Source organism: Mastigoproctus giganteus, chromosome 13, assembly GCF_048544385.1.
Source record: "Mastigoproctus giganteus isolate SK-2022 chromosome 13, ASM4854438v1, whole genome shotgun sequence".
NCBI classification, from domain to species: Eukaryota; Metazoa; Arthropoda; class Arachnida; order Uropygi; family Thelyphonidae; genus Mastigoproctus; species Mastigoproctus giganteus.
In genome coordinates, this window is record NC_143587.1 from 55278793 (window position 1) to 55297027 (window position 18235).

The 18235-nt window shown below is 33.8% G+C and overlaps 1 protein-coding gene across 2 annotated transcripts in view; it reads right to left on the minus strand.

The window, feature by feature from the left end:
* The window catches only part of LOC150076070 (uncharacterized), a 102744-nt gene that overhangs the window by 11578 nt on the left and 72931 nt on the right, over window positions 1-18235 (minus strand). For both annotated transcript variants that reach the window (XM_090388003.1, XM_090388002.1), the window contains exons 8-9: window positions 5177-5241; window positions 1565-1656 (exon numbers count right to left, since the gene is read on the minus strand). In XM_090388003.1, coding sequence (XP_090244129.1) covers window positions 1565-1656; window positions 5177-5241 — 157 coding nt within the window. The remainder of the gene's footprint in view (window positions 1-1564; window positions 1657-5176; window positions 5242-18235) is intronic.

The window sequence follows — 18235 nt, forward strand, 5'->3', positions numbered from 1 at the left end:
GCCCACCTGGCTATGGAGACACCTCTGTGTGTTCACTGAAATATAATTTCTAATGCAATGTGGACTTTAAAAAAACCTTGTGCTTTTCCTGAAAAATCTCCACTTTTCTCCTGCTTTGGCCAAACAATGGCCTGTTTTCCTCCTGCTTACAGGTTATCCAATCTACAACTTTTCAAAAGTCAAAAGTTGGTAGCTATGATACTACACTGGCTGTTGGTAAAAATTTAGAACATATTTTACTCTTGCTGTTCTTTCTGCCAACAAAATTCAGAGTGCACTAAATCAATTTACAGCACAATCTATAATCAGATAACCTCTCGATTTTTACAAAATGCATACCTGTAGAATTAATGACCAGTCAATATGCATAATGTACATTAATGCAATTAATTAAACTTGAGGACATTGTGAAATATGCTAATTAAGATTTAAAATAAGACATTTTTCCACATGAATTATTTTAATTAGCTTATTTGTATGCACAGGGCAGTTGGTACAATTAGACCACAACAATCCCAACAACTAAATAGAACTGGTTACGTTTCAGATTTCAATATCAAAATCCATCTCTGTGCTTGAGGTTTCTGTTTCTATAAAATTATGTGCAACCATAACAAAAGTTGATAATATGTGACACGAATCCAATTCTAAATTAGAGTTTAAAATTAAACTCTGATTTATCCTTAATCATGAAACATATCTACTCTACTAGATAGGATGTATGGAGGTTTATGCAAAATAAGCCTCTGTATGCTTTCCCTATCTAGCAGAGTAGATATGTTTTATGATTAAGGATAGTTCAGAATTTAATTTTAAACTATAATTTAAATCTACTGTAAAATTGGATTCATGTCATATATTGTCAACGTTTGTTAACTTCTCTCTGAGCAAAATTTATAGAAACAAAATACCTAAGCCTGAAGACTGATTTCAATACTGAAATCTGAAACAGCCAGTTTTATTTAGTTGTTGGAAGTGTCTGGGATATAATTGTACCAACTGTTCTTTACATGCCAATAAACTAATTAAGATACTTCACATAGAAAATTATGTTTAATACAATACATTTTAGTATTGCATTATCTTTTGTAAGTCAAGAAGCTAATTGCCCTGACATGTTTTCATAATCACTTAACTTTGTTCTTTGCAGATTTGATATACACCATCATTTTCAGGAATGTAGCCTCCCATAAATAGAAAGGTCCTACTGTTGATTTAAAAAGGAGTGTTGCAGTCCTGATAGTTGTTTCAACGGTACGGTACAGTACAGCAATTTCAGAGGGTCACTGGGCACCAATCAATGTAAATCTGGTGAGGGGGGGAGGGGGAGAGAGAGAGAGAGAGGGGAAAGGAACTGTTTTATGAGAGATGCTCTGTGGTATTTGAAGCTTATACTTCAGACAAAAGTTTCAGCTATAGGGCTCGATGGAAGACTGAATCATAACTACCATTCTTCTTATTTTAGTAATTATTTAAATTAAAGCATTTAATTTATAGGGATTCTATCAATTAATTTAAAATTATTTTTAAATTTAATTCAAATAAAAAAGCCACATTTGTTCACCTGTATCAGGAAAATTCTTCTTGACTATTTTTAATGAGTTTCCTCCAGCTGTATTACTCAAAATATGCTCAGATGTAGTATCTTGATATACTCTGAAAACAAGTAAAAAAATTCATATAAAATTAAATCTTCAAGAAACTAAAAGAAAAACAAAAGTTTTTTTAAAGAGCTCATGCAAAATAAAATAGCAAGGATACTAGTATGTTTAGTATTCGTGATGCAACCAAATAAAAGCTGAAATAATTATTCATTTTATTAACTACATATTATTCAAAAATGTCCTTGTTTTAGCTTCAAGATAGCAAATACTGGCTATTAACTGATTGGAAATTTTACACTGGAACTAGCCAACTAGTTATTGGTTAGTAACAGCTGGTAGTCAACAAACTTGTCAAAAGAAAAACAAGCAGAGAATAACAGACTGGCTGTTATCAGAAACTGTATAAGATGAGAAATCATAGCTGTCCAACTACTTTTACAACTGAAGCCATTGCCTGTTACGGTGCATGCAGCTGAAGTAAGTGGACTTATAGTAGTGGCAGAAATTAACATCGATCTGGATAGCTTATATTGAAATTTAAATCCTCTGAATTTGTGAGTGGAATCACATCCTCTTACTTACCTTTCTACACCAGCTACATCTAAATAATGATTCACTATTCATAACTATGATAGGCAAAGAGCATTACAATACAAGAGCTAATAACTGTAAATGAAGAGAATCACCAGGGTGGTGTCAAAAGATATGAAATAAAATCTTTTTTTTAATGTAGAACAACATCTTTATTGCTTAATTCATGATGCAGTATCATCTGTTTTTCTTTCAACTGGTTAGAGGTTAACTAGTCTGAGTCAAATAGATCCTCATTATGTTGTTGCCATTGATGAATATTTGCTTTTGTCTACTACTGTTGAATGATTGCTCCTGTGTATGTTTCATAATTGGTCAGAATTTATAAGGAGTTTTCTCCTTATTCATCTGCCCATCAAGAAGGGTAATTGTATTGGAGGGACTCTTGTATGTGCCAACAAATTACAAAATGGATTAATGTTTAAGTGGATGGATGAATAAGAGGAATACCTTGTTCCTATGGTACGCTATATTTTTGCCTCATATGTATATTTTTGAATGTATACATTACATAGGCAGTTTTTTTTTTATTTATATACAATAGGCAAATACATAGACTTGTACATTAATTACACGTATTCTGCCTGCATGCATGATGAAAATGAAGTCATAACAGAAAGAAAAAGTTGGAGGGAAAAAAAAAACAGCAAAAAAATATTGAGGGATGGAGTAAATTTTGTAAGTCATAACTGATAAAAGATAATTCATAATTGATAACAGAAAATTTAACAGCAAAATATAGTTGAACCTCCCAAATCTAGCACTACCTACTTCCCTACTATGGTTAAGAAAATGAATGAATGAATCTGGCAAAACCACTTCAGAATCGAGAAATTTATTTCTTGGATTGTTCATTCCTTGCAGAAGCATGTTAGTACTGATTGTTCAGGATGGTTTCATCTCGGTGCCACGAGGTTTATTGTGTTTCAGTGACATTACAAAATTTGTTAAGCCGCGGGGCTGTTAAATTACTTTCACGAACAAGGTTAGTGACTCACTGAAAATAAGCAACAGATTGCTCAGTGTCTGAATTTTATTATTCTTAAAAGAAGAATCAGACTGGGAAATTTCACTTAAATACACATACTGTTCAATGAATGTTTTTAGAACTTTTGGATTATTGTCTGTAAAAACATCAATAGAGCAATTTTTATCCATTTCTATTTGTCCATATGCTGTCTAAAACAAAGTTAAGTAGCCCAGAGGGCTGTGGCCTTTCAAAATGCACACCCTACTTGTTATCTATTAAGGAAAAGATTGTATTATTCATGACACTCCACAATGAGATTTCAGGAAAGCTGCTTTTTCACTTCTAAAGTATACATACACAGTATATGTTTATATTTTTAATATACATACACAGTATATACAAAATATACATATACAATATATTTTTAGAATAGGAAATAATTTTGCTTTTACTATTTTTTCACATGTGCTATATATGTCCCCCAACTCTCTCACAACACGCAGGTGCACACACACAAGCTGCACTTGTATAGAAATATGAACAATAAGTTGCAGTAATTTTTTTCACTTTTTTTTTTTTTTTATAACATAATATGACCACTCAAAATACAAAAAATTTCAAGATCCAAATTTCAAAATTTCAAGATTAATCCAGTTATCCCATAAAACTGACATATATCGCATTAAAAACCTGTTTATCATCAAATAAAAAAAAAAAGTAAAGTGCAGCCATTATCAACCCACTGCAGGATGGAAGCGTCCTCAACAATTCATGTTGAGGGAAATGGACCATAATCTGCCATGCTGGTCCAGTGCGGGTTGGCAGATCGACCATATTCAGCGGTCAGGGGCTTGAACCCCGGTCTACTCAAAGAGCGTGTGCTACTGCACTCCCGCTCCTGCCCACTCGGCTACGGAGGCCTTAATCTAAATTCTAGGGATGAATTAGTTACTGCTTTGAAGATGTGGATTGTGCAAAATTTAGTATTATTAATGGCAAATGATGCAAGGAAAGCTTATACACAAAAAAAAAAAAATCTCTCACTTTATTTGTCCATCCCTTCTACTAATTTGTATAGCCCTTCCTTGAATTTATTCAAACAATCTACTTCCACAACACCAGATGAAGTTTGTTCAAACAATTGATTACTTTGCCACAAAGCAAATTTATGCACATCTATCATGCAACCATTACTTTCAATTTAAGTCCATCAGCATTTAGTAGGCTGATGGACTTAACACACTTCAATCAGGTATTTTTGCAAGTGCCTAGTTTTCAAGAGCTGCAATTTGCTGAACATAAAGTCTTTCACAGTCATAGTAACATTTTGTGTCCTTGACTACTCTAGTTGCTCTTCTCTGTACCTATTCCAACAGATCCACAGCTGTTTTAAAATGAGGTTTCCAGAAATCTATGAAGTACTCAGGATGCAACCTAACCAGTGTGCTACACAATGGAATAATAACTTTCCTGGCTATGCTGGAAAAATTCCAGTATACCTTTGACAGAATCCCTGAACTTTTTTAGCAGCCTGTCTGTACTGTTCTGAAAACTTCATCTTTGACTGTACAATTACACCCATGGGTCTGTTTTGCTCACCCCTACTTTGAGTATGGTACCAGCCAATTGGTATACTGTTTTGGGATTACTGCTATCCACATGCAGTACCTTAAATTTAAAAATATTAAATTTCAATTGGCACTTCCCAGTAAATCTGCCTAATTTCTCTTGATGTAGTACTATGACTTGATTCCTTATTAACCACCTACCAACCTTTTTATCATCATCATTTGCTCTCAACGTATAGAAATCCATTGAGAGTACGCCCCACAAGATTGTTATAATCATTGAAAACAACAGTGATATCAGATTTTTTTTTTTTTTCCTTCAAAACATAGGCTCGATTTTCTTCACTTTCCCAATAAGCCTGAAAACACTTATTATTGCAAGCATATGTAAATCAGTAAATATGGCTCTCTAACTTAAGTTTTATCAGAAAATGTAAAATTACCTGTCAGTAAATTCATTAATGCTCACCAAATCTCTATCTTCCTCAAATGCACCTTCATTTCTTGCCTATGAAGAATTAAATTTTTTTAAATATAAGTCACTTTGTAAATATTGCTGACTGATTTAACTAAAATATTTCCAATTATAAAATTATTTCATTACAAATAAACTAAAACAGACCTATAGAAGTTCAATAAAAGAAAGGTTACTATTTACCAAAATGTAAAAACAAAGTAATGTCTCTTCACGAGAACAATTTTGGGTTATAGAGGTTCTTTTGGATTATAGATTTCTTTACTTTTGATTGGCTTAAAAAAATAATAATAAAGAGTTACTGTGCAACCTTTTCTTCATCATTAATTCAAATAGGAAACACAAGGTGTCTCCAGTCGATCTGCCATATTAATTAGTTAGTTTCATATTTCAGGTCATATTCAATTAGTATGTTCTTGTTTAAATAAGCTTAATGCTTCTGATAATCTTCTTGTTATCAGTTGATCTAGGAGAAACAATTATCCTTTTTTCTTGCCTGCCCTTTGTTGATCAAACTGCAAAAGGTCTTTCTGGTTCAACCTTTTCTTAGGAATCCAACAACTCCACTGTGTCATTCACATCTACTTCCTCAAACTCAACACCATGTTTTAACAGGCAACTGATCTCTTCTGTTACATTAAAAATTTCTACTACCTCTTCTTGAGGTAGTAGGAAAATTAGATGAAAAACCTTAGGAAAAATGTCCTAGTAATATAGTGCAACATCCAAAAACTGGCAACATTGAGACCTGAAGATGTCTGTTTTGGATTTTTCTGGTTCTGAACATTTTTCAACCAAGCATGAATTGTCCAGCATAGATAAATGGATAATACATAAACAACTCAGCTGCCTAGCTTATTTCTCATTAATTATATTATTAGTTCTTATTCATTTATCTCCTTTGGGCCAATAGTCAAAAACTGAAAATGAGAAACTCAAGCAAAGTTAAAATATTTAATAAAGTTATTGACATGATTACCTACAGAAGTTGCTTCAGTAAGGTTCTACTGAAAAGTAAAATAATGAGAAAAAAATGAACAGAAGTGGAAACACTGTGTAGATATTTTTCATCAGCAGTTAGCAGCCAAATGAGATAACTATGCACACAGATATAAAAGTAAATGCCACTGCTTTTTTTTTTTTTTTTTTTAATGGGACAGAACATCTTCAGTTTAATAAATATAGGATTATAATATTTCAACACGGTAGAAGACCTTGTTCTCACTGAAGACTGCACAAAGAGCAGCACCCTCATTGCCAAAGCTTGGGCTTAGGTTCAAATTTCTGTGTAGGGCAAATGCAGCCCAATTCTAGGGGTTAAAGGTAAAGACAACAGTTATCATGCTTTTTAAATGGAAGTTTACTCTTCCATAAAAAGGCAAAAGTAACAAATAGGTCTGTATAAACACCCAGTAAAAGTTAGCTGTGATTGTTCAGTTAGCCATCAAGCAAACTCTGCAATTTTTCATTTCCAACACAATGCAAAAAATGTGGCCTAGGAATAAGTCTCGCTCAATTTAGAAAACAATAAAGATTTATTAAAGAAAATAACGTAAGGATGCCGACTGCTCTAACCAATGTGACTGGCCTAGAGTTTTCAGTTACAACAGAATCATAAGGCTAGAACAGAATTATACACAAAAATACATCAGAAGAATACAATAAAATTAGAACCAAAATGCCACCCTCTCCTGTCAATAAAAATCATCAAATTTTACCCTCCCTATCAATAAGAATTATTAAAGACCAATTAGAAGTGGATATTGGTACACATCTTAAACATGACACAGATTAATCAATGAGTTGATTGGCAGTACAAAATGCATGGCAAACTTGACTAAGTGTTTATACATACAAATAGTTACAGCCATATTCATATATGCCATAAAGTGTAAAACTTCAAGTATTTAATAAAGTCATAGCAGATGTTGTATAGCTTATAAATAAATCTGGTAAATACACCACTGCCCAAAAGAGGGGTGACAGGAGTCTTCAAGGTAGAAACCAGAGAATGCAAGCTCCTACCGGGTAGTTGCTGCATTTTATGCGGCATTCCCAGAGGATTTTCTAAATCTAGCCTGATGTGCCTGGATAGCAGGGAATGTAGGCAGTGATATTGTGACATTATACAGTATTTATCTCTTTAATGTATACACTGTCACTATGGACCAAGGTATAATAAGTAAGACAGCAGATTTACAGAACCAGGACATTTAATTGCAGATATTTCTGCATTAAACCCAAAAATTTTTGATACAATTAAAACTGGATTGTTACCTTCGAACAGTTTCAGATCGCTAGTAAACCTGCTTAAAAGATTTTTGCCAGATATTACAATTGAAGAATTACAATATCAGTTAAGAGCCCTCAAAATATGATATATTAAAAATGTCAATAGTAGAAGAGTACATTACTGTAAATTTGTGAAAATGAATGATGACAAAAATAAGAGCTGAAGAAGAATATGAACAAGAATCAAAATGTAAATCCTGTAAAAACTGCATAAGTTGTTGCATAAATATAATTTATATAGTATGTCATAAAGTACTCACTTATTCAAGGCTAAATAAAAACAGCACTCACATCAATGATTCATTATAGTTACATGATTTGTGAAAGGGATATAGGAAAGTGTCTGATTAAAAACTAAAAATCAAAAGTTAAGAATCGTAGATTAAAACTAGAAATTAAAAAAGTAAGCTCAGAAGAGGTGCACCACATCATCCCCTAGTTGTCAATTATAAACCTGTGAAAGTTATGATAAATTAAAATGGGAATAAGGCCAATAGTCCTGAACGACAGACTTTCATTAAGGTCATTTTCAGTTGGCACTAAAGAAGGTTGAACAGGGAATCAGCGTAAAGTTTAAGTACCCGAAATGGTTTGCTGAACATGTGGTATTTTAACACGCGCAAGATTCCAAATAGGGGAAAAGGAAATTGGAAGTTTAGTGTTTAGGACGTCGAGGTTAGTTATTAAGATGGCACCATTCTATTATGAGGGTTTCGTATTGAAGGAGCTTATAGCTTGAATTTAATTTAATAATGGTAATTGCAGCACTGATTGAGGGGTTATGATTGTACACATGCTGAGTAAATATACACATGCTGAGAGAGCTCTGTATTTCCTTGATGTGTCCGGAAACTAGTAATGTGATAATATGTGCGGGTATTTGTGGTGGTGGATGATCCAAATTTGTTGGTAGTGCTTCCGATGTAACACATGTTGCAGTCAGACTGGCATTTGATTAAATAAACTATATTATTAATGTTTTTCGTGTCATATATATGGGTTTCTTTGTATTTGTTAAAGGGGTTTCCTAATTTGTTTTAAATTAGGAACCCCCTTTAAAATTAGGCAAATACACGCACATACTATCACGTTAATACTGGATTCCATTGCATAAAGAGATAAATACTGTATAATCCAGTGAAAAACTTTTAATAAATTACAAGGAAACACAGAGCTCTCTCAGCATGTGTATACTTACAATCATAACCCCTCAATCAACACTGCATTATAGCCAAAGTAGCTTATGCGCCATCAAACCCCCATATCGACAACAACAAATCAATCAACACTGCAATTACCATTATTAAATTAAATTCACGCTATAAGCTCCTTCAATACGAAACCCTCATAATAGAATGGTGCAGTCTTAATACTAACCTCGATATCCTAAGCACTAAACTTCCGGTTTCCTTTTCCCCTATTTGGAATCTCGCACGCGTTAAAATACCACGTGTTCAGCAAATCATTTCGGGTACTTACCCCAAAGTTTATGCCGATTCCCTGTTCAACCTTCTCTAATGCCAAATGAAGATGATCTTAACAAAAGTCCATCGTTCGGGACTATTGGCCTTATTCCCATTTTAATTTATCATAACTTTCACAGTTTTATAATTGACAACTAGGGGACGACGTGGTGTACCTCTTCCTCCTCTGAGCTTAAATTTTTAATTTCTAGTTTTTAATCTACGAATCTTAACTTTTAATTTTTAGTTTTTAATCAGAAACTTTCCTATATCCCTTTCACAAATCATGTAACTATAACAGACCACTGAGGTGAGTGCCGTTTTTATTAAGCCTTAACTAAGTGCGTACGTTCTGTCATAATTCTTGGCTCTTGCTACTTAAACTAAGGGTATAGTATGTCGTATAATTATTTAAACGTATAAAAAAATTTTAATTTTGTCTACTATGCAAGTTGCATGTGAGAGATCATTTTCCAAACTAAAGTACACATTAAACCGGTTGCACAATTCCATGACCCAGACCAGGTTGGAAAGTTTTATTATCATGAATTCCGAAAAAGACATTAATGAAAATCAAAAATGAAGATATCATTTCTGAACTTGCAATAAGAGATAAATTACTAAGAAATATTTTGATGTAAATTATTAAATCTATTTTTTAATCTGTTACAAAATTAAAATAATTATTTTTCTTTTCTATTTTAGAAATAATGTATTTACCTATCTGTGAATTCTTATACCTACTTGATTTAATAAACATGATTTCGATGATTTACATTCGTTTTCATTATTTGTGATTAATTTACATTTTATATTTATATATATATATATATACAGTAAACCCCCGCTATTTGCGGGGGTTACGTTCCTGAGAAATGCCGCGAATACCGAAAATGCGAATACTGAGTTATGGCTCCCATAGTAATAATGGGGTTCTGTTCCAAAGTATGAAATATATAAGAAAAACTAGTCTAAAATTTTGTCTATGTATGTATTATATGTACCTTCATAATATGACTATGTACATAGACAGTACGTAGTGAAATGCAAGCATGTGGCATAGAAATGAAAATAAGAAACAATTTAATATTAAATGTAATATTTATTAGAAATTTCAAACAAATCTTTCAAACCAGCGCCTTTGCTAGCTAAAAAACTTATCCCGCCAGTGCTATCACCAGTTTTGCTAAAGTGTTGATAAAGGAGTTTTGCCTTCTCACGAATGATGAGTGAACTTAACGGAATTTTATTTTGAGTTCGGTCTTCTATCTACAGATTTAAAGCCTTTTCCGTTTTATCTAATTTAACATCACGAGTTACAGAGCAAATTTTTGAAGCAATTAGCGCGTTTTCACGGACACTACGCCGGATTTTTTTCTTCCAATTTCTAGATTGATCGTACCGTTGACTCATTGATTTTATAATGTTTTGCCACTGAGAGAGACACTTTTACCATTAGAAATTTTGTCTAATAACTCAATTTTATTCGCTAATGTCATCACCTTCTTTCATCTTTTCACATTTCCCTTGTTATTCGTAGCCATATTTTTGTACGGGTTAGAAAGAACTTGTCCACAATAAAGTCACTTTCTTCTGTAAGCATATCAATTTATAAATTTATTCAATTTATAAGCATGTAAATTAAAAGCAAACGACGAAACCTTCCATGACAAGCGCATAACACATACTGAACAAGGAATAGCGAGAAACATCCACGCTGGGATTTTGTCACCCCTCTCCCCGCCACCCACTGAGCGCTGTTTTGACTGGGAAAGATAATTTTAGCCACGCCCAATTTTTTTTTTATGACGGAAAATATTCACGGCGCTTTAAAATTCACATATTTTTAGGTTTCATTTTATATAAAATCAGTGATCGCGAATACGCGGATACAGATACCGCGAATAGCGGGGGTTTACTGTATAACAAAATAAGCGTTATCTTTATGGTTGTGAAGCTGTCACCATTTATTTATGTTAAGTATTGATTAATAAATGAAAAAATATTTTGTTTCCTTATAAAATAATCAATTATGATTTATATTTAAAATTCATTAAAAAATTAATGGTAATTCCAAACCCCACACACACACACACACACACACACACACACACACACACACACACACACACACACACACACACACACACACACACACACACACACACACCTCCTCACAATACGGCTAGCCATAAACATTAACCGAGGCCAATACAGGTGACCCCCGATTAACGCTAATAATTCATTAAGGAAAATCAGAGCGCTAAGTGAATCAGTGTAAAGCGAGTGTTGTATTCCCATAAGGTAACATATGTATTTGAGTCGCAGTCTATACCACTGTGACTCGCAAATAATAAACAGTAGCGAAAATGTCGGTCAAAATATTCTCCATTACTTATGTATATAATTATGTGGTATATAATTAACTACATTACGTATCAAAATTAAACTTAAAATGCTAATTAAAATCATGAATCTATTAATCTGATGGCCCTGGGCTGTCGAGTTTTCGTATCTTTGGTCGATTTTGGGTTGTACTTTGGCCCTCTTCCTGGTAAACTAAAAGGGGTTTTACTTTAAAATCCCCTGCAGCATTCCCACTTAACAATAAAGTCAACTGATCCTTTGCCACTTTGAAGCCAGGCATGTTTTTTCTTTTTCGATATGAAACTTCTTTTGGGCATTCATTTCCAAAAAAGTCCTGTTTCATCTATGTTAAAAACTTGTTGAGAAGTATAACACCTCTCTTCAGTAATTTTAAGAAGTTCTTTTTTGAAAGTTTCGGCTCCTTGATCTGCACTTACAGCTTCTCCCTGAATTTTAAATATATCGAACCAGCCCTTACTAGCTTTAAATGGTTCCACTTTTCTTTTTTTTTTAAGGTGAGCTTTCTTCAGATCATTATTATAGGCTAATCACTTTTTATTTAATAATATTTAACTTAATGGAATTGTATGTTGGATATTAACTTCAATAAAATTATTTAGAAGTCTCTCCGTTTCAATCATAATAGCTGGCCTAGCCCTAATCAATTTAGTTGCTTGCACTGGAACAGCTGTCTTTCCCACTGCTAAAATTAATTATTTATTTTTTTATAATTGTTCTTACAGTTGAATCTGCTAGTCCTAAATGATTGCACAAATTTACTTGTCATTGAACGGAACCGATTGACTTCAAAATGTATAATTTAATTTTTAAATTCAAATTCAGTCTTTTTTTTACCTTAGTAGTAGTTTTTTACCTTCATACCATGCCCAGAAGTTGTTGCTTTTTAATTCTTATCCATTATTCATCTTCGAAAATGTAACTGCGTTGCATTAATTATTATAAAATGTTCAAGTAAACTGTCCGTTACCCAACGCTGTACTGAGTGATGACTAGACTTCAGATAAATGCATATAACACAAATATTATAAGCAATATACTTGATCATTTTTTAAAATGTTGATCTCAGAACTACGTAACAAGCCACTGTACTGCAATTAAATTAGCATGGGAAACTTTTTAATACTGTTTTGCTATTCATTTTCAAACTATCAATTATGTCAGATGAAACATTTTTGTTAAACATGCCAAAAATTTAATCTGTACGCTGGTAAAAGAGCATTATAGTGAGTTGTGACAGCGTTAGAGTGAGATATGGGTTATAATATAAGAACCTTAAAGTTTCCTTTCCCTCTGCTTTAAATGAATCCCATTTTTCTATAACATAAATATCTTATAAAAGTACTGATTGCTGAACCAACCACTATGGGGACTCTGTTGGTAAAAGTACATTTATCAGAGTTTATATTCCATAATAATGTAATCTTAATAAAAGAAATTTATGATTTACCTTACTGAAGGCCCTTCTTAAGTCCACTATGTATAATATCAACATATTTATACAAGATTTTGCCATAGAACTCTCAATGTAAATACACCATCCTTCGTTCGCAGTAGTAAACTACAACAGTAATGTGAACGGCATTGATTTAATTGTATCTCATATTGTAACTGCCTTCACAATGAGTTACCATGTATTGCACTACCTCGAATAAGTAACACTTCACCAATGGAGAAGACTATTGTTTTCGTAAAGGCGACTATGATGGTCTGAGACAGTATTTAAATTCTATACAGTGGGATCAACTGATGATGTTACCAACAGCAAACTCAAAATGGGAAGCATTCAAGGAACTAATCTTGGAGGCTACCAAGCTTTACATACCAACTAAGAAATATTGTTCAAGGTTTAGGCCTAAATGGTAGTCAGATGAACTAATGAGACATGTGGCAGAGAAGAAAAATGCATGGGATACATACAAATTAATGGGTGACATGGAAGCCTATGATAGATATAAGTTGGTCTGTAACCAAGTCACAAAGGAGATTAGGCAGGCAAAGGCAGACTACGAAAAATCCTTGGCAGAGGATGCAAAGAAAAACAGAAAAGAGTTCTTTACCTATTTAAACTCAAGAAGGAAAGGGATGAATCAGATTGGTCCACTGGATATTGATGGTTCAACAGTTGAGGATCCTGCTCAGGTGGCTAACAATCTAAACGAGTATTTTGAATCTACATTCACACATGAGTTATTCAGGAAGGAGAATGATGTAGGTAAAGTAAACATTGGCAGTGAGCTGGATGATTTTGTAATAACTGAGAGGAAAGTGGAGGAGAGATTGTTGAGGATAAACATAAAAAAGGCACCTGGGGTGGATGGGATCTATCCAGTTATATTAAAGGAGACAGCAAAGGAAGTAAGCAAACCCCTAGCCATAATTATGAGAGCTTCTTTGGACTCAGGGGAGGTACCCATAGACTGGAGATGTGCAAATGTAACCCCAATTCACAAAGGAGGATCAAAGGCTGACACAAGTAATTATAGACCTGTTAGTTTAACTTCTGTTCCAGGTAAATTAATGGAGGCACTGGTTAAAGAAGCACTGCAGGATCATCTAGACAAGAATTCAGTTATAGCTCAGACACAGCATGGTTTTGTTAAGGGCAGGTCTTGCCTGACCAATTTGATTGGATACTATGATGTAGTCACAAAAGAACTGGATGCAGGGAATAACTTTGATATTATATATTTGGATCTTAGAAAGGCTTTTGATACTGTTGCACATGGAAGACTGCTGCACAAATTGGAGCAGTGTGGCACTGGAGGCAAATTGCTGCTAGGGATAAAGGGGTGGTTGAGGCGGAGTGGTAATCAATGGACACTACTCATCATGGACTAATGTTATTAGTGGAGTCCTTCAGGGTTCAATGTTGGGTCGATTATTGTTTTCTGCATTTATAAATGATATTGATGATGGTATATCAAGCTTAATGTCCAAGTTTGCAGATGATACAAAGGTTGGCAGGGTTGTTAAGGACACCACTGATGCTATGCTGTTGCAACAGGATCTGGAAAGGTTGAACAGATGGGCTGAGAGGTGGCAAATGATGTTTAACATTGACAAATGTAAAGTACTACATATGGGAAACAGTAACCCCAGAGCAACGTATCAACTCTGCGGTACTACACTGAGCAGTGCAGACGAGCTGCAAGAGTAGCTCATGGTGTCTTGTCAATGATATACAGGAATTTTTCTAGCATGGATAAGGAGGTAATTATTCCCTTGTATAAGGCAATGGTTAGGCCACATCTTGAGTACTGTATACAGGTCTGGAGGCCTCATTTCAAGAAGGATGTAGAGCTGCTGGAACGGGTACAGAGAAGGGCAACAAGATTAGTGAATGGAACAAAGGGTTGCTCTTACGAAGAAAGGCTTAAGTTTTGCAAATTACAGAGTCTGGAGACTAGGCACCGGCGAGGTGATCTGATAGAGGTGTATAAGGCTTTGAATGGTTTGAGCATGCTCAATGCCAATGGGATTCTTCATCTTGCTCAGAATAATCAGCTCAGATGGCATAAATTCAAATTGAGGAAGGACGGATGTTGGATAGATGTGCAGAAATTTGCCTTTGGCCAGCGGGTGGTTGGTTGGTGGAACCGACTTCCATCACTTGTTGTTGAAGTTGATAGCCTAAACAAATTTAAGGCTCAACTGGACAGGTATTTCGAGCAAACGGAGGGGTGAAATGGGAGTGGTGTGTTTTTTTTTTTTTTTGGATGCTGAACAAGCTTGCTTTCTTGCATCATATGCCTATGCTAATGCTATTGTTACTTATTCTCAGTGAATACCACCACCCAGATGGCACCTTTTCAAGGCTTTTTGACTATCATCAGTGGGCGAGTAGGTACCCTGATGTTACAATCATGCCAACCCAGTTATGAAGTATGACTCCACAATATGACAGATGCCAAAATGTGTACATAGTAATATTACTAATAAAAATAAATGCTCAAGGCATAATATACTACGAACTTGTAATTTACCATAGAACTCAGTGTAAATACACCATCCTTCGTTCGTAGTAATAAACTACTAAAGGCAGTCATAATATGGGAGAATTAAATTGATGAGGTCCACACTACTACTGTAGTTTACTACTACGAATGATTGTTTGTTTGGGGATTTTTTTAGGTGCATCGGCATCAATGGCCATCAGTGTCGGAACTAGGGTGAACTTATTATAATAAAGAACTAGCAGAACAAATTTCAAATCAACGAAAAGGAACTGTGAATTTTTTATCACATAAAATTCAAGACATATTTATATGCTTAACTGGAAATGAAATTCAGGCCAGTATTATTTCAAAAATTAGAAAAGTTAAGTACTGTACTTCTTGTTAACTGATTGAACACCAGATTTATCACATCATGAACAAATGTCCCAAATAATAAGACATGTGCAAATTAATTATTGATAGAAAAATATCAATAGAAGAGAGTTTCACTGACTTTAGAAAGCAAAGAAAAGGCTGCCATTGGCGACAGAAATTCTTACCAAATTAGAAAAGGATGGATTGACATTAAAAATGTAGGTGGGCAGGAATATGATAATGAGGAAAATATGGCAGGAAAATATAATGGCGTACAGGCAATAATAAAAAAAAAAAAAAAAAAAATGAATTTGCCACATTGGTACCATGTTTGGCACACTGTCTTAATTTAGCTGGTATACATTCAGGCTGCACCATCAAATAACATCTGGGATAGTAAGTTTTTTTTTGGCATTGTTCAAAGAATATTTTCTTTTTTTTCTGGTTCCACTAGTCGCTGAGAAATTTTGAAGATTTCACTTAAAGGACATACAGACACAAGATGGTCGTCCAAAGAACAAGCTATAAAATCTTTGTTCTTAAAAATAACAAAAGTTAATGAAGTCTTAATTAATAATGAACATACGTCTGCAAATGCAAAACTATCAGTATTGCTCAAAGTCTGCTTTTACAAATAGACTATCCATTTTTTGAAGATTGGCTATATGGAATAAAATCCTTCATAATACTGACTGTGTAAATAAAGCAATGCAAGCTACAAAGCTTTGCATATACAACTCTTCCCAGTTAATAAGCAGATTGACAAAAAAGTCTCCAAAAAATACAGGAAAGTGAATTTCAAGATATTTTCGGATATGCTGCTACCACATCAGAAAAAAATGAATATACCAGCTACATTTCCAGATGAAAAAAAAAAAAAAAAAAAGAATGCTTTACAAATCTTCTGACGATTTAAATTTATCTGTCGAACAACAATTTTGTATTGTAATTAAATGTTTTGGTTGCTCTTATGAATGGCTTAAGCACTTGATTTGAAAAACTGAATACTAGATATATAAACAACCTATCCGTTTTTTTAATTTCTTTGTAGTTTATATTATTATTATTAGCCATATAGTGCAAGGAAGCCTGAGGCTTATCCTGCACCAACCAAAAAAGGAAAAAATTCCCACATTACCGAAAGAGAGAGAGAGAGAGAGAGAGAGAAGTAGAAGGAAATCACCAAGGCAAGAAAGAGAAGAATGATGATATCCAGCTCAGGACCCTGAGTTTGCCAAGCCCATACTCACCAGATGTGAGCCCGTGATGTGTGTACTTTCTTTGTAGTTTATATAGAAATAAATTCTGTGTAAATAAATATTTACAAATAAAAATATAAACAAATATTTGGAAGTTTCTTTTTCTTTGATATTTTTGTTTTGTTATATTCATTGTATTATTTAAATTATTATATTAATAAATATATGCAAATCATAGACTGTTGCAAAGTAATTTTTATAAATTGATAAAGATTGCAGAGGCGTAGTGAGGGAAATTTCCCCCAGGTTCCGAGCTTCAGGGGGTGCAAACTGAAGGAATTATCTATCACATTCACATCACATTATCACACTCAGGGTGCCAGGAAGACATGTTGCCCCCCAGACTTCGATGACCCTAGCTACGCTACTGAAAGATTGACTACCTGCATATAATAGGAGCGCACTTATAACACTTTTGCCCCAGGCGTAGGATTGCCTAGTTCTGGCTCTAATGGCCATAGTGATACATATGATAGTATATATGCTATTTCATTACAGATTGAGTCAGAAAATTGGTTTTTGACTAGCTAAAAGAGGTAGTATACATTGATCGCTTTGAGAAAGGTAAAAATCTTTGAGACATTTGTTTTATTGCCCAAAAGTGAAATAAGTGTTAGCAGATCTTCTGTTGTGGCTGGAATGAAAAGAGTCTGGCATTCTATTGCAAATTTTGTGCATTCCACAAGGATATGCCTCACTGAAAGCACTGTGTTATAGTGATGACACTGAGGGTGAATCTCCCCTCTTAAAAGATAACCACGAGTAATATTAGTGTGACTTATTCACAGACAAGCTAGTATTACTGACTGTTGTCGAACAGGACCGAAGCTCAAAGGCCATTGCTCAAGATCTGCACTACAAACGAAGGATAGTGTATTTACACTGAGAATTCAATGGTAAATTACAAGTTTGTAGTATTTATGCCTTGAGCATTTATTTTTATTGGTAACAAACCTTTGCATAAAAATTTTATCAAACTAAATATTTTTAAAATTTTTTATATTTTTAAATATAAAATATAAAAGTTATATTGAAATATGAATGAGAGTTGAAGAGTAATTAATCCAGGAAGTAAACACTTACTAGTTTTAACATAACAGTGCATTTAATATTAAATATCATGCATATCAAATGTTACTGAAATAACTGGAAAAGGAGGTTGTAGCAGGTTCACTGGCTATTTTCTTAATACTTTTTCAATCTGTTTCACACCCTTTGCTATTCATAAAGTGTCAGAGAGACAAGAGTGTCTCAGCAGGTATTTAGTAGCTTTTTGTCAGTGCTATCTAAAATTCCTTAAATTTTTCAAAATGCA